General features: G+C 26.1%; 1 protein-coding gene across 2 annotated transcripts in view; it reads right to left on the reverse strand.

The window, feature by feature from the left end:
- The window catches only part of LOC126907751 (uncharacterized), a 30,719-nt gene extending 9,127 nt beyond the window's left edge, over positions 1–21,592 (reverse strand). The window contains exons 1-5 of one of the 2 annotated variants that reach the window (XM_050689348.1): positions 21,326–21,592; positions 3,169–3,380; positions 2,962–3,097; positions 2,603–2,736; positions 428–635 (exon numbers count right to left, since the gene is read on the reverse strand). In XM_050689348.1, coding sequence (XP_050545305.1) covers positions 428–635; positions 2,603–2,736; positions 2,962–3,097; positions 3,169–3,380; positions 21,326–21,380 — 745 coding nt within the window. In that variant the 5' untranslated portion in view covers positions 21,381–21,592. Of the gene's footprint in view, positions 1–427; positions 636–2,602; positions 2,737–2,961; positions 3,098–3,168; positions 3,396–21,325 lie in introns of both variants that reach the window. The other variant, XM_050689340.1, reaches the window with a different exon arrangement.
- Positions 21,593–25,872: the final 4,280 nt, after the last annotated feature.

A 25,872-nucleotide genomic window follows, 5' to 3' on the forward strand; every position in this document is an offset into this window, starting at 1 on the left:
TAGTAAAATTAATACCTTCTCCGCTTCGCATCGAAGCTAAAAATAGAATTTATATATCCATTATTTTCTTATTAAAGATGATTGATAAAAAATATACTATTATCTAAGGAAAAAAATTGTAAAAAATAAATCCGATGAAGTGATAATTAAATCAAAGCGTAATAAGCGTTATCAGTTACATCTAATGGATTCTGTATATTCATAATAATTACAATAATCTATACATTTCTCAAAGGAAAACTAATTAAATTATTCAACAATCATAGCCACAGAAATAAAAAGCTGTAACTTTAAATTTAAAAAATAGAATTTTCTGAGTGATTTTAATTTTATAATTACCTATATGTATATAAATAATGCTGAACCTATATTTTCAACATACATAAAACTTAATCTATCCTAAGCAGTATTTTATTGAAAGTATTACCCGTAGAGTATTCATGTGGTTGAAGAATTGATGCCAGTCTAGGTTTGTCTTCATCCAAAACAATTTCCATATCTGAATGAATTACGTCAAAAATATCACATTGACAGCGCACTTTGAGTTTTCCTGTTGATAAAATATCATAATCCAATGATGAAAACGTCTTGTTTAATGCATAAATTAAAACAGTATCACTTATGCCATTTTTAATCTGAAATTAAAAAATAATTAATGAAAATAACCTTTGAAAATTATAAAGGATAACATTAAGTATCTAAGAAGGTAAATTAAGGTATACCCTTTTCAATAATATTTATGATCATTTGTACAAAATAACGGTGGTATTGACGACTATATAAGACATAGGATTTAGTTAAGTTGGATCAAAAGGAGAGAAGTGTCTGGTATGTCATGCAATAAGAGAATTCCAATAAGACTGAAAAGTAAGTTCTATAATACTGTAGTCAGACCAGCTTTGATGTATGGTTCAAAGTGTTGAGTGGTTGATAAGATAGTAGAACAGAGAATGAGTGTAGTAGAGATGAGAATGCTTAGAGGATGAGTGGAGTGACTAGAGAAGATAGGAGAAAGAGCGAATATATAGAAGGAAGTATAGGTGTATCAACAATCGTGTATAAGACGAGAGAAAATAGATTTTAATAGTTTGGGTATATTTATAAGAGAGAGGAATCGGAAGCTATAAGAACAGTTATAGTAATGAATGTTAAAGGAAGAAGAGTTAGAGGAAGACAAAAAAAAGATGGGGGTTGTTATTGAATGCGCTATGAGGACAGGTGATGTATGCGTATATGATGTGATAGATTATGTTAAATGGATGTTTAGGAGATGAGTGACCGGCCTCAAGTAATTGGGATAAAGGCGAGGGAGTAAAAGAAGAAGAAATATCTGACAGGGTGATTTTTGGATGACCTATTTATCTTTTCAATATACTTTTGAATGAGAGTGATAAGTAATATCTTCTGTAGCGTTTTCTTCTGTCCTTTTCTCAATACGTATTTCAATGTTTAATACCGTAAAATAATACATGAAAATTCAAATTTTCACAAACTTTAAAACGCTACAGAATATTTACTACTGAATATTAATAAGATATTTTTTTACTAAAATTTTTCTTAAATTCTACTCTACAAAATAGCTATCTTAGATTTTTTTTTTACATTTTATTTAAAATTTAAAAATAATTAATATTTTTAATAAAATGTAAAAAAATTAATTATTGAAATATAGCTATAGACCTAACGTATAACTATTATTTAAAAAAAAAAATCAGCTAAAAATATTAACTGGATCAAAAGTTATTTAAGTTGTCAGTGAGTGGTGGCCACCCTGTATACATATAAAATTTAACTATGTAAATGTTCAAGTAATAAGTAATAATTAGAAGTTATAAGTTATAATAATTATTAAAGTTAAATTTAATAAAACTTTAAATTATTGTATTTCATTTTTAAATTGAAAAGAAATTAATAAAGAAATTTTATATGTAAGGATATAAACCTACGTTTAAATTTATTATAAAAAAAATTGTTTCTATGTAACTTTTTAAATGAAAAGGAAGACATAGTGGCGTAGACAGTATTTTTGGACCTTTTTTAATATTATTTCATAGTGTTACTAGCGCCAAATTTTTATGCTACTGGTAGTAATAACTAGCAATTGAGGGGTTATAGTTTCTTGGCTACTCTACTGGTAAGACATAATTGTCCAGCTTCCTCTACATTCTTTTTATAGGTTTACTCTTAACTAGTTCAGATATATTTCATAAAAAATATATGTATTTCTCTGAAAATAAATAAATAATTATTCATGGAATACTTAAAAAAGCTGACGTATTTTGTACTGTTCTGTTAAGTATAAGGGTTAAAAAGTAACTCATTAACATAAGAATAATACATTTTAATTAATTATTATTCTTTTGTTTAAGCTTTTTACTTTAGAAGACAATGAACAAGTAAATATATTTCCGCACTTAAATAGTTAATTAAACAATCTGCAAAGTCGCGATATTAAAATCAAGTTTTGTTGAAAATAGATAAAAGAAAGCAATTTAATAATACAAACTAAAAGATTATTATGAATATGGACCATAATTGATAAAATCATCATTGGATCATTTTATCACACTGAAATCAAACTAATTAAAATATTGTCAAGTACCTTTCGATCGTTGATAAACCAAGTTATATTAGACGGGTAATCCGATGAAGGCGATGTACAGTTGGCTCTGAGCTTTTCACCGACTGAGTATTGAGTTTTTTCAACTTGTAAGACGGGTTTATCTTTTATTGGACCTGAAAATAAAATAATTAAACATGAAAATGATTTCAACTAATATTTATTTAATTCAAAATAAGTTATAAATTATATTATATATTTTCCGTTCAATCAGATTCATTTTATTATAAATTATTCAAAATAATTCAGTGAAAATTAAGTGATAAACGTATTTTTTAATTTTAGTTAATTATCTCGATATTATTGTACAGATAGTCGATAATCTTATTCATGACACATACGTAAAACGTTCATAACTGCTGATGCAATTCTCGTTTCAAAAAGTGGCGCATCTAGGCTAACTTCACACCAATACTTTCCACCCAAATTGGAAGTCACATTTCTTAAGACTACTTGTTGATCACCGGATTCACTGATCTGTCAAAATGTATTTACATGTTAGACATAAAAATATTATTAATAACCAACTCAAAATTATGTACACTTACATCAACGTTGATGTCCGGATAACTGAAGACTCTGGTATGTGGCAGTTCTTTTGGAATATATCGATAAAATTCTAATTGTTCTTTGTACCATTTGACGGAATATAGTGATTCTGTTTCTTCGAGACTATAGTTACATCGCATTATAGCAGTACCTCCCATCAAAATTCCAGTAGGAATCTCGATTGACACATCAAACAAACAAGTAGTTTCGCCTATAAGCATTACTACTGTGAAAATAATAGAAAAAAATATTTATTTTGAAATTACAAACAACTTATTTATGAAATATGTGATGATGGAAAGTGTCTTTTTTTTCTTGTGGCTTTTTAATTAGATTTGAGTATTGAATCTAACAAGTACTTGTGGTCACTTCATCCTTGCTTTTTTCGTAGTAGTGAGGAAAAATAAATAATTTTTTTAACTAATGAATTTTGGTTGTGATAAAAAAGGTACTGTTTTTATAAGTTGTTGAAAAGGTTATTGTAGCACATGTATAACTTTTTTCCCCTTTTTGGTTACATTTACAAATATGCGATAGTTGTGCAGTGGAAGGATTTTTTGGAACACTGCCCGTGGTCGGTACAGTATTTTCCCCATTGACTTAAAGTTGCCAATTCAAGTACAGCCGTAAGAGAACCCCGCTGAGTTCTGACTTTAATATCACCTCTGAGTAACAGTCGTTCATCATTTTTTTTGTTACATTAACACTACTCAGCTTATTATATTTTTTTCACACTTGGCAACAAAATAATGCTATGTTTCAATTTGAGCAGATGGAAATGTTTTTTTTCTTTATAGCTACCATTTTAATTTTTACTCCATAATTTTAAACGTAGTGTTAAATATTAAAAAAACCAAAATTGTTTTATGATTTATTAATTTTGATATGAGTTCATGTGTAAATATAAAAAGCATTAACTATGCTAGATAAAGGTTGACAATTTTCAATTACTCGTATTCATCCATTACCAAATATATTTATTATTATTTTATATTACTCTTAGACAAAAAGAAAATTATTGTAAAACACTATTTGTACCTTAATTTAGTGAGTTTAGGCTTTTTACGCATTTTAAAATTTTACTTCTTAATTCGAATTCAAAAAATTAACTTTTAGTTATATTTTCTCCTAAATAAAAATAGAAACACTAAGTTAAAATTCAATTTTCTGCTTTAGTGTACTAAGTTCCAATTGTTTAGTACACTAAAAAAAAATTACAGTTGACAATATATATTAAAAATATATTAACTCGTCTGAGATAAAACCTCGATGATATTGTGAACTTTTAAGTATGACTTCACTATTAAAAAACCTAGTGCATCTTTAGAGTTAACCCTAATTTAGTTTAATATATAAAAAACGCTAAGAGTGACCGACTCCAAATAGTTGGGATTAAGGCGAGGAAAAAAAAATAAGAAAAAGATTTAATAAACGCTACTATAAATTTTAAAAAATTTTTTGGTTAAGTTGACAAACAAATTAATTATATTCCTAAAAACGTTATAAGTTGTATCGAAATTCGGTATTTTAGTATTTCAAATATAAGTTAAATTTTTAGTACAGGAATTTATGAGAATTGTCGTTACTATCAAATATCATTAGTGACACCATTAAATTGAATAATGTTGGTGTAAAGAGCGTCAACAGCGTACAGATGGCCAATTAAAAGTCGCTAACGAGACGACGCTGGGCACCTTCTCGAGACACCATAACATATAGTTGCATAGATTAGTCCTTATGAGTTCCTGGTACTGGATTTTGATATTGGTAACAAAATAACAATACAGGTCTAAAACATTAACTATGGAAACTAGTCTTATTTAATCTTATGAATTCCTGGTACAAAACATAAAATTTGAACATTTACACAAAGGTTGATGACCAAATCGTGGTTTGTCCTGGTGATTAATCACCATGGCTATGGCCTACCCAGGCGTAATTATTGTCCACAGATTGTTACGGCTGCATTAGTGAGTTTTGTGTACTAGTACTATAGTTATTACTATGATGTCTGTCGAGGCTGCCGCGAAGTACTGCCTCTGTATAGTTGCGTGTCGGGCTACTTTTGCATAATGACCTAGCCTAGCATTGGGTACTATTCAATACAAATAGCGTGATAGCAACACGACCACAGTTGGAGCAGATTTCTGTAAAAATATAGTTTACTTTTAGAACTTATAACTCTTATCGTTAGTAATCGGCTGGTAAGAAAAGTGATATAAAATGAAAAAAAAATCTATTGAAGAGGCTAAATAGTATCGACATGCTGTATTATATTTAATTGTTTACTCAATACATTTGTTAAACAATTTTATTTACTAATTAATGTATCACGAGACTCTCGCTCAAACTGTTATGACAAATAAATGAAAATATTTTTAAGCAAATTTTTATCTACTTGAGATATAAAATCTCAAATATAGACAATTTTATGTATGTCAATTTTATCGGCAACGGGTGACATGTTAAAATGAATTTTATTGACGAGATAGGAAAAAATATAAAATTATGCAGAAATAATTAAATTACAGGTTAGACTCATAAAACAAAAAAAAATATTTGATTAAATAAATTCATGAAAAATTAAAATTTATGCTTTACTCTACCCTATTGAAATATACATAAACATAACATAAATTTCGTCAACAGCAATTAAAACTCTTACTTATTCTCACGTTTTATCAAGTACATTATTGTAAGTTAAATAAACTTTTTTGCACAAAACTAGTTAGTAAACAAAAAAAATTAGATAGGATGAAAATGTTTTGTTTAAAAACTACCGAACTCATTGGTTATTTTCTCAGAGTTCTAAGCACTGGTACCTTAAACGATTTAATATAAGTACATTAATCAATTAATTATTTTTAACTTTTATTAATTAACATTTATTAATGAGCCTTTAAAATTATAAATAATACATAACATATTTTATCACATATATGTCTAATAATAGTATAACTATGAAAATATCAGGTGTATTGAGCATTCTAGTATCGTCGTTGAAGAAATAAATAAATTCAGTGAATTCTTTACGTTAAGTATAAAAACGATGTTTTAAAGTTTTCGAAATAAGTTGCGCTACTTTATGATTATTACATACATTTATCATATGCTAAATTGTATACAATTTAGCATAACGAGTAAAGAAAAATTAAATAAATTTAAATTTATAAAATGTTTTTTTATTAGTCCATATCAAGGTTATTACGTTTGAAATGTGTTTAAAACACAAAAAAATTTCAAAGTTTATATTGGTCTTAAGGCGCTTTTTAAATTGTTTACTTTTATTTTAAATAATTATTTTAACGTGTTTTTTACACAACCCTGTTCATAATTATTGTTATAATAATATACATTTCGTTTATGTTGGTTATGAAGAACGTAGTAACTAAAACTGTTTTATTATTAACTAAATTATTTAGTTTTTTTCGTAGAATTGATTGTTAAAACGAAAGAAATTTTAGAGTTAGTAGCTTTAGTTAATGTACCTCTAAAGTAACATGGTATAAAAATATAATTCAATAAAAATAATTGAATAAAACTATTTGAAAAAATATATTTTTTTCGTTTTCTATGTTCCTCAGATACTACACTGACGATTTTAGAGTTAACCTTAACTAATTTTAATATAAATAATTTTTATTTAAAAAAAATTAATAAATGTTATGTACATTAATCAGATAATTATGTTGTTATCATATTACTTTAATTTTTAGAGCTGCAGCCAACTTTTAGTTCTTCTATTTAAACGTTAAATAATGTTTTCTGTGAAAATTTTTTTTATAAAATAATTGAGAGTTCTGTATTTAATAATAAATAAATTACTAACAATATCTAATTTTTCTTCAAAATAAAAATATATAAAAATAGTTATCAAGCTGAAAGAGTTAATTTTAATTCTGCTAATATAGAATAAAAAATATTATTTAAATAAAACTTGAACAAAATAGTATATGAAAAATAAATATATAAACCTAATACTCAAATTAAAGGAATTTTTCGTAACGACTTTCATCAAAAGTATTATAATAACATTTTTTCACAATATAATCTATTTTTGATTATTTATTATAGTCTAGTAAAAGTTGTCAGTAATTCTTGTGCTTCTATTTGACTAATTTTATGTTTTTTCTTTTTTTTTTACTCGCTTTTGGTTTATTAATTATTTTCTTAATTTCTTCTTATTTTATTGCGATCAATAATTCAACTTATTTTCCACGAACTACTTAAACTTAATTAATTTACTAAGTCATTAACAACCGTGTTTAATTAACTGTTTAATAATGACAAATAAAATTATATTAACATCAATCTGAATATTATAAATTGAGAACTTCCATCACGACCACGCGTAAAATTGTTTTGTTTTTTTATTTAAATTATGAAAAATGATAAACGTTACTAGAGGGCTATATTGTAAAAGCTGACAATGAAAGGCTCTATTTGACAACTTGGGTGGTGATAGGTTGAAGTTTTCTTAATTAGTCGCTCACGGATGATTTATTGACGAGACTTTTTTTTACAGAGTATCAACCAAATGGTTTAAAAACTCTTTGGCATAGTAGATAAACAAGAAATTTGTTCTCTAGTTTTGATTTAGCTAAGATTTTAATAAAACAAAACTTAACTAACATGTGTTCAAAAAAGTTTACTTGGAAATTTGTTAAACTTACAATAATGTACTTGATAACACGTGTAGAATGAACGTAGTTTTAATTGCTGTCGACAAAGTTTATGCTGCTTAAACTCCTTAGAAAACAATTATAATAAGGAGGTTAAATTAATGTACTATAACATAAAGATGAAATACTTAATCTTAAATCTTTATGGTACATAATTCTATGAATAAAATATATTGTTTAGTGGTTATATATTCCGTCGGGATAACGACGATTTGTGGTTAATGCAGATGGAAACATGTTAATTAATGCTTATGGTTTTAGTCATTATTGTCGCAGAGAATACTTTGTCGTGTTTTTATTGTAGGGGATATGACGTGGAAAATTGCGATGCTTCTTATATTTTTTTAATAAAAAAAAAACATTGACTCTCTAAACCATCAACATGATTTTAAGTCAACTAATATTTATTTTTTTGATTTTTCATTTACTGAAGTACAAGAAATCTGTAATATTATTTGTAAGTAATGTTTTACACAAATTTTACGTAGGTTTCTCTGTATAATTTTCATTTTATTATCATTGGGTTCCATTAGTTTACTTTAGTTTATTTTAAGTATATATTTTAGTTTGTGTTTTGGGCTTCAAAATCAGTAATTATCCCGTTTACAATGTTATTTAGCACTTTTTATTTCAAAAAAGTTTTTAAAAAATAATATTTTATTTCTTCCTTACGCGTTTAAAAATATGAAACTGAAATGTACGAAATCAAAATAAATCTGTAATTTAATTTTTATAACTCTAAAAACAGATTTGTGCATGAATTGTCAATTTAAAGGTCGAGAAATAAGGTAAAAATACCAAAATCGCTGCCAAAACGTTTTCTTATTAAGGAAAATAAAATATATAGTTTATTCTCTAGGGAAGTCGAACATCAAAATGGCCCAACTCAGTTAAACACAAGGTGCATTGTTCAGAAGTGAATATAAAATCGCATTAAAGTATATTTATCGGTTCGTTACTTTTGCACAGTTGAATGCATATGTTCAGTGACGATATGATAATATATTCAATTTTTATTATAATATTCAACAAAAATTCGCAATTTAAACAATCACAAAATATATTGAAAAATCATTACAATATTATTTTGCCAACCCCTGTTGAAAATAAAAAAAGTATTGTAATATAGTGATATTATGCTGGTACCGTTGAAAATCAATTAATATTTTTATAACGAAAAATAAATATCTGTGGTGTATATCAATTCGAAGAGAATTAGAGTCGAAATAAGTTTGCGCAACTATGATATTCCTCAAATTATTTTTCATTGAATTTTGTTCAAAAACTAACCTGTTGGTCATGCATTTAATAGACATATATTTACATTTGTCTTTGTACAAAACCGTATTATTAATTTAAAAGGTCTTTGTGGGGAATTCATTTATTTGAAAAATAAGGCATACGTATGCATATAAGATTTATATTTCAACTAACAAATCTTTTCTGTTTTGTACGTATACCCACCGAAATTTTAATCGAATTCTATTTATCAGGCATAGATGTACTTTAGGGGTGTAATAAATCTACAACAGTTGGTGAATAAGCCAACGAAACCTCGGTAAATTAGTCAAAACCGATTGGCAGTCATTTAAATGATATTGTACTTGTAGTTGTAAAAGTGAATTGGGGGCATGTGTTTGTTATATTGCCGACATATTATAGACACTGACTGATACGCAGTCTGCGGTAGAATTATAAAATTAAATACCGTACCTACTATGGGTACATTTGTAAGTTTTACACATATATTTTGAAAAATATGCATTGTATTCAATTATATGCGATTCTCACATCATAATATCAACAATAATGCAGAATTCGTTATGAAAAAATACTATTTGATTATTGCTCATAGTGGAAATACAAATTTACTATTAAAAAGTTCATTTTTCTATATTATTTTTAGATGTCAATTTAAAAGAGTATGTTTAACCGTATTAATTGGTGAGTTTAATAGATTCTTATGAACTCATTTCATTATATTTTTTTTAATTTTACTACCTTTTTATAATTTTAAGTACATCTTAAATGGATAAATACTAACGGAGTCCATGGCAAATTGCATTATGTTTAATAGATATCCATAATTGTGTACATGCACATAACGAGAAATTGGAACTTTTAACTGGTATGTGAAACTATTATGAATCGCTAGGGTATAGAACCAGTCAAATTATGTAAATATTTAACTATAAAGGTCGGTTCGTAAAATATATTACTGTTGATGAAATATTTTATTAATACTGAACGGTTTATTGAAAATGTGTGTATGATAAAGTAATGATGATTAAAATATCCTATGTACAGTTTTGTTCGAAAACCCGCGATGATTAAGTTTTGATGTGTGTTGACTTTTATATATTTTATTTAAAATGTAAATAATTAATTGTAAGCTATAACATAGCCTTGTGTAGGGGGGTGGCGAAGGGGCTATAACCCTCGCCCAACTATAACTATTAACAATATAAGATTTGGAATCAATAGGACTATGTGGTAAGACAAAAAACATATAAACTTTATTTATTCTTTACTTATATCCTTACACAAAAAATTACTTCACTAATGTCATTTAAATTGAAAAAAGTTCTATTAAATTTGATTTTAATTATAATTTAGTTATTATTTTCATGGTTAAATTTTATATGTACATTATAAATCAAGGGTACACGGGAAAAACGCTAATTGAATATTACTGTACATTTTTCAGAAAAGCATAAATCAAATTATTAATTCGTATCCTCTTAATAGAAAACAAATAAAATACTTCAATATTAGAAAAATAAAAATGTTCTCATCGAATGAATTTCATTACTTAGTACTACTGCAAATGAATTATTGAATTTAACCATAAAATCAAATTCGATATAATGGACTTCTATTTTTTTTCTTCTCTACTCTTAAAATATATTTTCCAAAAGTCACCCTCTTAGATACACAATGTTTACAATGTTAAAGAGATACAATTTTATAACTGTGATTAACTTAGGAAGTTATAAGTAATTAGTCAATATTTTAAATTGTTAATAATTTCTAAAATATTGATTCAAAATTTCCTATCGCATATTTAATAAATAAGCTTGTTATATTATATATATATATAGCTTGTTATAAATAATTATTTATGTTGTCGTTAAAACAAATAAAGTTGACACCCTTATAAGGCATAAAGGATGAATAAAAAATTAATTAATTACTAATAAATCAAAAAATATATAAAACTAAAAAAAGTAAAAAAAATGTTTTGAGAATATTTTGTAACTAATTGAGTAGGTTACGACAAACGGATCACCTGCATATTTAACCTGTGGGTATACACATACATTAAAATGCTACGTATTTTCGTTAATGAGATTTTCCACTTAAGGTAATAGCACTTGTCAAGTACCCAACTACCTAATGACAATGTACTATTAAGAATATACGAATGTCAAGTACTTAATATTAATTATACGTACTGAGACCTGACTATGCATTAATTTTAAATAAATTAAATAATCTCCAAATTAAGATTCGTTTACATTGATTCATATTAAAAAAAACCCAGCACAGGGGGGTCGCGGCACAGTGGTGACGTGGCATAGTTGGATCAAGTATAATGATATCTGACAGTGATTAAAATCACTATCAAAAAAAAACGCTTCGATGCAAATCTTTAGATAGTGTTTAATTTTAAAAAATTGGTGGACTATTCCAAAAGCTNAAATATCCTATGTACAGTTTTGTTCGAAAACCCGCGATGATTAAGTTTTGATGTGTATTGACTTTTATATATTTTATTTAAAATGTAAATAATTAATTGTAAGCTATAACATAGCCTTGTGTAGGGGGGTGGCGAAGGGGCTATAACCCTCGCCCAACTATAACTATTAACAATATAAGATTTGGAATCAATAGGACTATGTGGTAAGACAAAAAACATATAAACTTTATTTATTCTTTACTTATATCCTTACACAAAAAATTACTTCACTAATGTCATTTAAATTGAAAAAAGTTCTATTAAATTTGATTTTAATTATAATTTAGTTATTATTTTCATGGTTAAATTTTATATGTACATTATAAATCAAGGGTACACGGGAAAAACGCTAATTGAATATTACTGTACATTTTTCAGAAAAGCATAAATCAAATTATTAATTCGTATCCTCTTAATAGAAAACAAATAAAATACTTCAATATTAGAAAAATAAAAATGTTCTCATCGAATGAATTTCATTACTTAGTACTACTGCAAATGAATTATCGAATTTAACCATAAAATCAAATTCGATATAATGGACTTTTATTTTTTTTCTTCTCTACTCTTAAAATATATTTTCCAAAAGTCACCCTCTTAGATACACAATGTTTACAATGTTAAAAAGATACAATTTTATAACTGTGATTAACTTAGGAAGTTATAAGTAATTCGTCAATATTTTAAATTGTTAATAATTTCTAAAATATTGATTCGAAATTTCCTATCGCATATTTAATAAATAACCTTGTTATATTATATATATATATAGCTTGTTATAAATAATTATTTATGTTTTCGTTAAAACAAATAAAGTTGACACCCTTATAAGGCATAAAAGATGATTAAAAAAGTAATTAATTACTAATAAATCAAAAAATATATAAAACTAAAAAAAGTAAAAAAAAATATTTCGAGAATTTTTTGTAACTAATTGAGTAGGTTACGACAAACGGATCACCTGCATATTTAACCTGTGCGTATACACATACATTAAAATGCTACTTATTTTCGTTAATGAGATTTTCCACTTAAGGTAATAGCACATGTCAAGTACCCAACTACCTAACGACAATGTACTATTAAGAATACACGAATGTCAAGTACTTAATATTAATTATACGTACTGAGACCTGACTATGCATTAATTTTAAATAAATTAAATATTCTCCAAATTAAGATTCGGTTACATTGATTCATATTAAAAAAAAGGTTCGTGTCGAATGGAAATTGATGTTATCTTACATAATATTGAATGTGGTTTATACAGTAAGTACGGTGAAAAATCAATGATCATTGATTACTGAACATAATTAAACAGATATAATTTATAAATATTTACTTTATCAAATCATGATCAAAATATATTACCCAAGGGTTACGTCAAAGGTACCAATGGTGATTATAAGTTGAAAATGGTTACTGTACTCAATAACCCTTCATGAACCAATCGGTTCATATAATTGGTTTTTTGATTTTTAAGCTTAATGTTTACGATTAAACACTCAAAAAATATAGCTACATATTTTAGTTATTCTATTTCATTCATTTATTTCTTATGCTTTCAAAATTAAATTCGGTTTATTGATAAAATTTATAACACGTGTTTTTTTTTTTTAAGAATTTTAACAATGAAGTTAAGATTGTATTATAATATTTTTAAATAATCAACTGCATCACGAAAAGCTATTTTAATTTGATTACAAAATTGAGTTATAAAATTTTATAAGTTAAGTTTAAACCTCACAATAATTTACACGAAAAATTATATTATAGTTTATTGTAAAATGATACCATTATTTATAACATTCGAACTATTAACTAATAATAGTTGTTAGTAGTTTGTTTTGAGTAGTCACCTACATTCAATTATATTCCTCAGAGGATTTTTACTAAAACTTTTATGAAAATTAATACAAAATTACACTCGAAAATACAAGTTTTGTATTGTTTATTTTCTAATAGATTTTGTATCATCTTAAGCAATAAATATTTTAATGTTTTCAGCTAATCTATCCTTTTTTAGCATACCTTTAGACATTTTTTTCATTTGATTGTCAAAAAATATAATTTTGTNCCTTTAGTCATTTTTTTCATTTGATTATCAAAAAATGTAATTTTGTTAGTAAGACATGAGAAATCTGAAATATACGAGTCTCGATTTAAATAGGTCCTTTTTACTGTGTTAAATTTGTCGTTAGCGCTAGTAAAAAGCTGATTGTACTATATTTATTTTTTTGTATAATATAGATTTGTCTATTTTCAGTGTACTTAAAATTAAGAAAATATTAACTAAGAAATACCAGAGTATATTTTAATAATGATATGATTATAAATCGCTTCATATAGGACACAGTTTCTAATTATAAATGGTTATTATTTGAATTGTAAATACTGTAATAATATAAAATAAACCTTAAAAAAACTTCGAAATAGATTTGAATAAAAATGAAAAATAATATCTTGAATGAATCGTTATTATTTGAATTAAAATTGGTATTTTTTGGTTTTAAATTAAGAAAAACTAATGGATATATTAAAGGAATGAAGTTATTCGTGTCTGTATTTTATTGTTATGAAGTACAATTTTATGTTTATGAAAATTTAACAGCCTAGTTGTGTGTAATNCCTTAAAAAGTATGTTGGTTATATTTTGAGTAACTTTAAACTAAATTTTCAATCCATACAGAATTTATAAAAAAATTAATAAATTGTTTTGTTAAGAATAAAAAAATAATAATAATAGTACACAAAAAAGTGATTATATTCAAGACTGTATTTATAAATACCATTGAAACATTTCAAGCACAAAATACATCTACAATTTCTACAAAACATAAATAAATATAAACATGGTCTTGACATTAAATAATTTTTTCATAACTCTTCTTTAAGAGATTAGAAATTTCCAGATTTTAATTTTCTTAACAAAATATAACCTCCAGTAACTCGTAAAAAATATATATTAAATAGTTATAAATATTGCTATTTGAATTAAAACCAACGAAATCAATTCAGTCTCATCTCGAAACTCATAAAATAAGAACTATATAATACATTTTCTTGGCATAATACAACTCTGTAATTCTCCAAGTGTTATTAATCATATATCACGGCAAGATTTACCATATATTAATTGCAATACTGTTATTTCATAGACTATAGAACATTCATTGCACAACAGCTTACTACAGTCGTCCAATTTATAAACAGAGTTATCAATCAAAATTCATTCTTAGTGACAGGTATGGTAGAAATAGTTTGAAATGTATAAACGAAAATTCAAAGTTCATGCGGAATAACATAGTGTATACTAATTTTGCTTAAACGATCTACTGAATAGTGTAGTATTTTCCCATTTAAGTAGCTAATGGTAGGAAGTGATTAATGGTCAATCTTATATTCTGCCTAATATGTATCAACTGTAATGTATGTGCTCATATTGTAAATCGGCTTCACTACATTAGCTCAACATAAAGAATAATAAGAAAAACGTATCAATAACAATAATAATAATAATAGAAATGTTTTGTTATACCAGTCATGAATACTAAAACAGCGTTGTTTGACAATGTGTACAATGACATTTATGAAGACAGATAACTTTTACTGGCAGTGTGATGATTACTTATTTACAAACCTTAGTACAAATTACACAAGTATTTTCCTCGTCCGCGTTCTTGTTTTGAAATTAACTTACAATTCAAATTAATTTTATAACATAAGGCGTTTGAATCCTCAAAGAAAATAAAAACACTTGTTGACTATTGATATCAAAAAACAGTAGCCATTAAAGTTCATGGTATTACTTTGCTTCATTATTGAATATTAAGTATGAAAANGCATTACTTTGCTTCATTGTTGAATATTAAGTATGAAAATAGTTAAGTGTATTAAGTACTTTATGAGCTAAAAATAAGATTTAGATAGATCTAATGAAAACCTCTAAGAAGAAAAAAATGACGTGTTTAATATACAATTTTAAAATAAAAATTTTCGTTAGTGCAACCTCCATGAAATTTTTCTGAGCATACCACTGAAGTTTATCTTGAACTAATTTAATATTAAATTTGAACTAAAATAATTTTCAAATTATAATTATAATTGCTTTGATTAGTTTGGCAAATAAATTAACANTTTTCTGAGCATACCACTGAAGTTTATCTTGAACTAATTTAATATTAAATTTGAACTAAAATAATTTTCAAATTATAATTATAATTGCTTTGATTAGTTTGGCAAATAAATTAACACAAATCATATTTTCTCGATTGTCTTGATGGTACAGAAATTCATGTTAAAAGTAAAATTTTAGTATCAGGAATTCATGAGAACTATCGATTATATCAAACAGCATTATTTATTCCATCTTATTGAATAATAACATTGGCAACGAGCGTTCACTAAATTTTATGGGCGTCCAACACGTTCGTATTGGTGGCCACTTGGAAATCGCTAGTGAAACGATTAGCACCTTGAGACATTTGGACAATGTATACATTAATTCTTATGAATTCCTGGTACTAGAATTTGATATTTTTGATAAAATGCTGGTATTTTGCTGCTAAATTACCAAGTTCATAACTCTTTGCGTGATACCTCATAAATTCCTAGTACGAAATTTTAATTTTGACAGCTTATAACAAAAGAAATAAAACAGAAGCGTAATTTGAATTTTTATCAAATGATGTTTTACATAAAGGCGTGTCCAGGGATGGGAGTTAAAGTCCAATGGCGAAATTTAGTATGTAAATCAACAAAGTTCCCTTCGTAATTATTCGGGTTAATTTTTATCAACTTGTAATAGGTTACTATTGAAATATTCACATGTTTTAGAAGATGGCAACGTTATCAAGTCATATATCACTACTGGTTCATAGAAATACGATAAACTTTATAATATTATAAACTGATAGCACTTATCAATTTACGACATAATAAAGATGCTGTCTTTTAAAAATAAGTATGATTTTTTCTGATCGCCCCTAAACTTTAATCACCTATAAGTCGTTTAAAATCGAATAATATAAAAAAAAAACGTTTTTTTCAACTTAATAAATTTAATGATATCAAAAAAAAAAATCGGGTTGCCATTTGAAAATCGAAAATTGATATGAGTTTAGGGTATAACAGAAAATTAATTTTTCCTATAAATCAGCTCAACAAAGATCCATTATTTAAAATAATAATGATAAGCTCTAATACATTCGAAGATATTTTGCGAAGCATAATTAGGAAATTACCGTGTAGATTTCTTTTTACAAAAATTGGTATAGTGTTTTATATTTTCAAAAAGATATTTTAATCTTGACCTATTTACAAGCTGTTGAAAAATTAACCCGAATAATTACGATGGGGCTTTGTTGATTTACATACTGAATTATATGTTATATTTATTATAGGTAATGAAATTTATTCAAGGCACGCTATTGTCAGTTGATGGTGATTTATTGCTAGTAATTGGATTACAGTGTTGTTGTTTTGATTAAAATGACATTCAAACATTTTTGAGAAATATGTCAGCAAAACGTTATGGATATTATATACTCTTATTTAGGTAGCACTATCCATTGTCAATTGTATAACTCTACTTTATATTTACAATAAATTTCAACAGTAGTTGAAGTCCATGAATTTCTCTTGAATAATATTTCTCCAGAAATACAATTTGATTCATTGCTTTAGCACGACACAAATGTAACAATATTGCCTAACCAAAACACCGCGTAATAAAACATTATATAAACATTTATAAGATTTAACACAAATAAATTAAATGAAACATTAATGTTAATAAAATAAACAAGATTTTATAAAGATCAACAAAATATTTTTTAACTGAATGTACCAACTTAATTAACGTTAAAGTTTATAAAAGTTCATGATTAATACATTTCATTTATAAATCATAATAATGTTTTAAAGTAATTTCTCTAAAAATATTGACTAAAAATATTTGTTTTTCATAACGAAAGATTTTGTTAGTATTATATAGTGTTATTTTTAAGTACATATAATACCTAACACTGACTATCAGCTTAGTAAAATGTATAAAAATTACTTTTTAAGTGTAACTTATTTTAAGATATTACTATATCCTAATTAGTAACATCGAAAAAGTAGGGCGGAGATGACAAAAGAAAAAAATATTCGAAGCTTATATATTATTTTATATATAATTAAAACCAAATAATAATGCGCATAAAATAATTTATATTTTTTAATTTAATTAAAAATATTGATTTTTTTCTAGTTTTATCTCTAAAAAGATAGAAATACTTATAATAATAGGTATTGTTCGTGTATTTATTTGAATTAATACCAGTCATTGGATTGCTACTAATTTTCATAGAAAAATCAATATTCATATCATATTTAGTGTGAAAATATTGTGTTTACTTTTGTCCTTTTTTATTAATCACATCATTGGTTACCGTAGAATAAATACAGAAAAATTAACTACCAAACATTAATGAGAATTTATTTCACCAAATAATTTTTTTAAATCTATACTAAATTATGGCTATTTTTAAATTTTTTAAAGCATTTCTGGTAAATTTTTAAAATAAAATTTTTTTTTTATTTAATTATAAAAATGATATTAATTACATTATTATTATAGCTCTCTAATATAGTAACTAGAAAAAAAAATTAACTGAATAAAAAGTTATATAAGTTGTTAGTGAATACTGGGCCATCCTGTATATATATATTTATATGTACAAATACATTAATTGTATGCAAAATCTTAGTGAAATCATGTTTACCAATAGAAATCAAGATTTTTGTATGATTACATATGGTATATACAAAATAAAAAATATTTAGATCTACAAATGTAAAATAATTATTTGGTATTTGTTTATTAAACCATCATATATAATCATTATTAAAAGACATTTAATAAAAGATGAATAAAAAATTGTATGCAAGTAAAGAATGCTAAAAACAAATAAATAAATTATTTAGTATTTATAATAGGCTAATTTGTTTTTGTATGTTCATTTTTTTTAAGGTGGTTGAGTAAGTTTACTTTAGGTTTTGTGATCAAAACTATAGTTGTAATGTAGAATTGCAAGTAAGTATGTGTAAACCCNAGGTTTTGTGATCAAAACTATAGTTGTAATGTAGAATTGCAAGTAAGTATGTGTAAACCCAGCACTCACATACTACATATTAAAATTCAGGTTATTGGTAAATTTAATACAAAAAGTTGATATTGTTGTAATATTTTTAATTGCTATCACGTCCGTCGTGAACAATTCATTACATAAATATATTAAAATACGTAAACAATTCTCTATACCGACTTGTATAAATATAATTGGTGTGTTTTTTTATGATCGAAATAACATTTTAATTTAATATGATTCAGTATAATATAAGTATTTTTTGAAATCAGTAATATCTTACTGATATAATTGATTTATAAAGGCATACTTAAGTTACTTATAATAAAAAAACTGTATTTATGCATACGTTTTTCAAAAAGTTTAAGTGATATAAAGTTGAAAAAATAAAATTTTAAATTGGAAATTTAACTGTAAAATACTATATTTTTAAACTACAGCAACATATTGCATATAGAAGATAAATTATTGCAACAATTTTTTTTTAAATTTATAATGATGTATTAAACAAGCTTTTATTTAATGTGTGTTTAAAATATGCAGATTTTCTTTAACATTTTTAATAGTAAGTTAAAAACGTTTACTGCAAAAATTATTATTTTTAACCCCTTCTTGTAGATATGTCAAAGATAGAATTTCAACAAAATTATCGTCATTTTAAGACAAAATACTAAAAAATTACTAATTTACGAAAATTTCTCATTTAAAGAAACGTTATTTTAGGAGGAAATTTCCTCCATTAACTCTCTGTTATGAAGAAAATTGTTTCAATATTCAACAAAAAAAAGTGAATAAATATCGAAAATTACTGATTTTTAATATTATATTTTTTTTTTTGAGATTTCTCCCATTTACGGGGTACGAGGAAAATTTTTTCAATTTTTGAGGATAATGTGTTCAACTAGTAGGATTTGTGATCTTATAATCATATCGTAAAGTCGGTCAAATAGGAACTGAGAATTTATGGTAATAGTCACAAAAAATAAATAAATAAACATAGTAAAATAAATAATCGTAGTATAACCTTCTCAGTTTTGCATCGAGCTATAATAAAGTAAGAAAAATAATAATTATTTATGAAATTAAAAAATGTCAATAGTTTTTAGATCGAATAACTCCAAATGACATGCATAAACCTCGTTATCTAAACATATGAGTTTATATTTTTAAAATATTAAATGTGAAAAGCTTGTAAAAGTAATAACTATTGAGCATCAAAGAGTAGAATTTAAACCTCGTATTGAAGTACGACCTACTAAATAAATATTAATTTATTTTATTTAACTAATATTAGTTTTCTGTTGAAACTACTGGTAAATTTTTTTAACAGTAGAATATTTTTGTTGTGCAAGTAATTTTTTTGCCACAAAAAAACTATTATTAATAATTATACTATTAATTTAGAGACTAGTTTATGGATTGAATCTATACAATTTAAAATGTTAAATATAAACATCATTGCACAATTTCGTTCATAGATAAAAATTAACTTTTGATCTTTAACACGTTTTTATTTTTTGTTTATCTAAAACTTCGTCTGCTGTGGCCATTAGTTACAATTTACTAAAATTCGTATTACAAATTAAAGGAATAGGTACATTATTTTAAATTAGGTTATTTTAACAATTTTTTATATTATTATTATATAAATTACAATTTTTTATGTATTATTTAAAATATTTATTTTTATAAGGAATTTTTCATATTTTTTTTTTTTTTGGTGAAGTCCTGGCGAGGATTACGTTTAACATGTTTTATTCAGATTTGTTTGATAAATATGTATAAATTATTATTTTTTAATACGTAATTATTTAAAACAATTTTAAATAATTTTTAAAAAGAATAAAATTATTAAGAGGAATTTATATTAGGATTTAAAACCAACTACATATAATATAATTATATATATATATACATACATTATTTTCTTAGTTAAACTTATGTATATTTAGTGGCGTAAAGCTACAAATTTGACCTCAATGCAAAAAACATAAAAGGCATCTTCTTAAAAACTTTCCAAGATACCGATTTTCTTTTTTGATTTAACAGTGGAATGTCAATAAGACTCCTGATGATGCAACAGCAATTCCTCGCATTCTTCTTTTTACACCACTATTAGTATATTATACAAGACTAACATTAGTCACACATATTGTTTAAGAAAAATATACGAGTATTTTTTAGGTAAGTAATAATTACTGAAATAATTCTATTTAATGACTAGGTAACTATAATTTTATTACTATAAACAATTAATAATGATATAAAGCTTACATTTATTATAGAACCCTTTAAAGCATAAATTTTATGTGTTAGTCACAAGCGCAGTTTAAGAGAAACAGGGTTAAGTTCCCGGGGACTATTTTAAAAATAGTAATGGCCTTTTTTTTATCATGTTATACTTTGCAATGAAATACTAAAAAAAGTCTTTAGGATTACTGCGGGTGGCTTATTGCAAATTTCCGCACATTGATCTCAAAAACCTCAAAAATTCCATCTTGATTATTCAATAACTTGAAGTCTTTAAAGTGGATTTGTTGATTTAAAAATATCATACCGACAAATCAGCAAATAAAATTAAATCAATGTGTTACTTAATACTTACCAATTAAATAAATTCCAAAAATTACGTTCCACCACATATTAGAGACCATAATCATTTTTTTTTTTTTATCTAACCGATCTAAAACAAATTCAATGAAAGCGTTTAATTTAATGCATATAACAAGATAAAAATTAACGAAATTTTATTTCCAAAGTGCGTTTAATTTTTAACGTGTTTTATCCTTTCGTAAGCTATACCGCTGTCGACGATACACGTGCGAGGTAAGTATTACCGGCGTTGTGTTTGCCGCGGTACTGAATATCTGAACAGATTACCGCGCGGTGTCCGGTTGACGAAGAAGATCATTGCGCACTATCCAACGGCATCTAAAAACTACCTCTCATCTTCTTGTAACAATGCCACTACATAGGCACAATCCTTCCATCAGGGATTAATGGCAGATACTCGGTTTCATCCGTCCAGTTTATATTATACATGAACTGTATACTATGTTGTGACTATATTCGGTAACTTAATTTTATTACTACAAATAATTTAATGATTTATAAATCTCTGATCTCTGAAAACTTTCATTTATATTCCTAAAATATATTTCAGTTTTGTCCTATAGTGGTTTTGCATATTATTTTAGAAAAATATGCTCTAAACGTACAATGGTAAAAATGACCTGGCGTAAGTGTACACAAATCATTGGGGTCGGATTACATAGGTGTGAGCGGTCATGAAATGAGGATTCCTTCAATACGTACAACTAATGTAGTTAATTCTTTGACAGTAGATATTTGGTTACCAATTATACACAGCTGGTGATACTTAGAGATCTTGATTGTTGCCTCCCATAGTCCACTGAAGTGACGTGCTGCTGGCTGGTTAAAATGTCAAGTAGAAGTCACACGATTTGATACTTGAATTTGTGTCTACGGATTGTTAAAAAATAAGTTATATTTTTGTGAAAAAGTTGTTATTTTGAATCTTTACCCGTGGGCAGGTAAAGGGTCAGTTTTATAAAAAAAAAAATATAAAATCATAAGTAAAGACATTATGCATCTATAAAAAAAAAAATTATATTGATTTGTTCATTTTTAAAAAAATTATGTCAGTTTTAAGAAAAAAAAATTGAAAAAATGTCAAGAATTACCGATCTTTAAATTTGTAATTTTTTTGGCGATTTCCTCCATTTACAGAGAACAAGGGAAATTTTTTCAATTTTGAGGGTTATGTTTTCGACTAGATACGATTTGTGATCTTTTGACGTATTGTTCATCAAAATGGTTTCAGTGAGAGCTGAGATTGAGTGGTAACAGTCACAAAAAAAAACACATCATAATAAAATAAAACCTTTTCAGCTACACATCGAAGCTAATAGAAAGAAAATCACTATAATTCACTTAATTTTTAATATATATATATATATATGTATATAGTGGAGTAAGAAGATGGCGAGCTTAAGCTTCTACGATTTTTCCTGACTTCTTAGAATACATAGCCTATCACTACAATTTTTTTCAAACGCCCCTCTCAACTTCTTAAGAGTGAAATATGAGTTTTCCTGAAAATTGTCATTTTCGTCATCTTTCTCCACCTATGGGGTAAGATGACGAATGGATTGGGGTAAGACGACGAACAATACTTGAGATTAAATAAAATTATAAATATAATATAAAAATTAAGTATTAATCATAAAAATAACTTTAACAACTTTTTATCAACATAAAACATATTATGTTAAAACATTAAGTCATAAAAACCCACATCTATGGGGTTATAATCAGTGGCTAGTATGAGGTGGGAATCCGAGCATAATAATTCCATTTTCCCTGCAAAAATGAATAGCCTCGATGGTTATAAGAGAGGCATGGTTGTCCATGAGAAGAAGAAGTGGATGTGTAATACTTGGGCGACACATACGGTGCAAAATGTTTTAACGAAATTGGTAGCTGTCATCCATCCTGAAATATGTGGTACTACTGCTGAGCTCGAAAGGACACCTTCTAAAAATCTTGGATTTATTCTCTCCCTAGGATTGATAAAAAATGGAGGTAATTAATTTCCAGTAGAGCTCATGGCGCGCACACGTGTCACTGTGAACCCACGTTCGGCTGACGAAATTTTTATCACTCGGCGAGTACCAATGGGACTGATGACTTTTGGTGTTTTTGTTGCCACTGTGGAAAATCCTGACTCGTCAACGTTGTAGATTTTTTTAACTGTGAATGAGTATTTTAATCTGATTTCTTTAAGTAACTCAAAAAAATTACTAACGTTGACTCGATTAATTGCCATGAGTCTAGCAACTGATGTAGACTCAGGTTTTCTTAATGTTAGCTCACATTCTTTCATAAACTATTTAACAAAACCTTCACCAGCAGTTTTTTTTCTGCATTAAATCTATGGGCCACTCCATTTTTTTCAGCTTAGTCATAGCATAAATGAGAAAACTGTTTTCGTGTTAAACCATAAGCTCTTTTATCAATATCAAACACGTATTGTTTCAATTCCTTCATTTGTGATTCAAAAAAAGTTTTTTTATACCTCCCTAAATTTCGAGGAAAATCCACATCAATTTCTTTTGCTTCTGAAATATAAACGATAAAAAACGATAAAATATCGTTTTTTTAATTATCTTCTTAAAGTAGACTCGGGTACATTATATTTTATTGCAGCAGCGTTCAGACTCAAACATTTCTGTGACATCTGATATAACAAACATCATGTCTTTATCTTCCCAACTTTTTCTTTCACTTATTTTTACATATTGCCGTGGTATGTTAATATTTAATTGACGTTACTATCGAAAGCAACTGTGAATTTATGACCAATTTTAAATTATAAATTTATTTGATAAATTTTATTAGTTGTTATTTATTACACTNACTTTAACAACTTTTTATCAACATAAAACATATTATGTTAAAACATTAAGTATCAAAAACAAAACTTAAATAAAAACTTCATAAAATATTTCGACTTTCTTAACATCAAAAATAATATTAATAGAAATTTTAAATTCTGTAATCACATTGTTAATTGGTTAATGTGATTACTGATTGTGAAAAACCAATTTATGCTTCAACTTTTTTTCTGTTGCCCATTGTTTTTTGTTTGCTTTTTCAATTAATCTTTCTTTCTCACTTCATCTCTTTTTCTTCTTACTCCTTTACTTCATTTCAAGCACTTCTTTTACAGGAGTTCTCGATAAGTTCAATTATGGTAATTTCTTCCTTGGCTTTCTGACAATTTTTTTAATTGCCACTGGAAATGGAAGAAGGGTTGAAGAAGAAGACGGTGACGGATCCATAGATTGAGAGCATATAGGCTGACGCTGAAGGTTGGAATCATTTATAGAAGTTGGGGTTGTAGTTAGTATGTCAGTGGCTAATAATGATTAAAAGTCTTCATTTGTAAAAATATTATTATCAAAAGGCTCAATACCCGTTGCATTGAAAGCATTAACAGCAGTGCGGAGACTAGCAACTTTGTGATAAGCGTTACAAAATATCTCAGGCATATGTGTCATGCTAATGCAAACAGCTGGATTGAATACCAAAAAATCATCAACTGCCTAACTGTAGGCCGTCATAAAAACCCACATTTAGGGTTTATAATCAGTGGCTAGTATGAGGTGGGAATCCGAGCATAATAATTCCATTTTCCCTGCAAAAATGAATAGCCTCANATTATAAATTTGTATAATCATATTAATAATAATAATAATCTTAATATTATTGTTATCATTATAAAAAATTTAACAGAATTTGGAATACTAATAAAATAAAAAAAATGTATAAATAATGAAAAAAACCCGTCGTGTAAGATGACGAATAAAAATCATTCGTCATCTTTCCCTCTCACGTAATTTTTACCGAACTAACATTTATCAGTAACAAAAAGTATTGTAATAGAAATTGATTTTTTATGAGTTTGTAGGTATTTATTAGTACTTTCAAAATATTCAAGAGAGAAAGTTGAAAACCTTACCATAGAATATAACATATGTTAATTTTGTAGTTCTTTTAATCTCTAGTCTCTATCTCACTCTATATACTAATCTCTAGTCTCTAGTCTCCCTCTATATACTATTTTACTAAGCCCCTCTATATATGAGCCACCTGGAAGAATTTTACGTTATTTCTCGCATCAAAATTCGCCTTTTTCTTTTTTCGCCGCCTCTTCGGGTACCGTTCGACGGCGCTTGCGGTCCCGCGTCTTTTGAGTCATTTAATTTTGAGTCATTAAAAATTTATTAACCCTCATTATGAAGGCCTCATANTTTTTTTACAAAAATCGTATTTTTTTTATTAAGTTTAATGTCTGTTTTCACCATGAAGATAAAATAAAGTCCGAAATTTTTTTTTACTATTATAAAGTATATTACATTAGCTTTAATTTAAGATATATATAAAAGTGTCAGACCTTCCGGAACACTTTCAAAAGTTAAGTTGAAAAAATTAATTTTTTGTAAAAAAGTTGTCATTTTAAATCCCTTTTNAATAGCCTCAATGGTTATAAGAGAGGCATGGTTGTCCATGAGAAGAAGAAGTGGATGTGTAATACTTGGGCGACACATACGGTGCAAAATGTTTTAA

This window comes from Daktulosphaira vitifoliae, unplaced genomic scaffold, assembly GCF_025091365.1.
Source record: "Daktulosphaira vitifoliae isolate Bord-2020 unplaced genomic scaffold, ASM2509136v1 Scaffold_1, whole genome shotgun sequence".
Lineage (NCBI taxonomy): Eukaryota > Metazoa > Arthropoda > Insecta > Hemiptera > Phylloxeridae > Daktulosphaira > Daktulosphaira vitifoliae.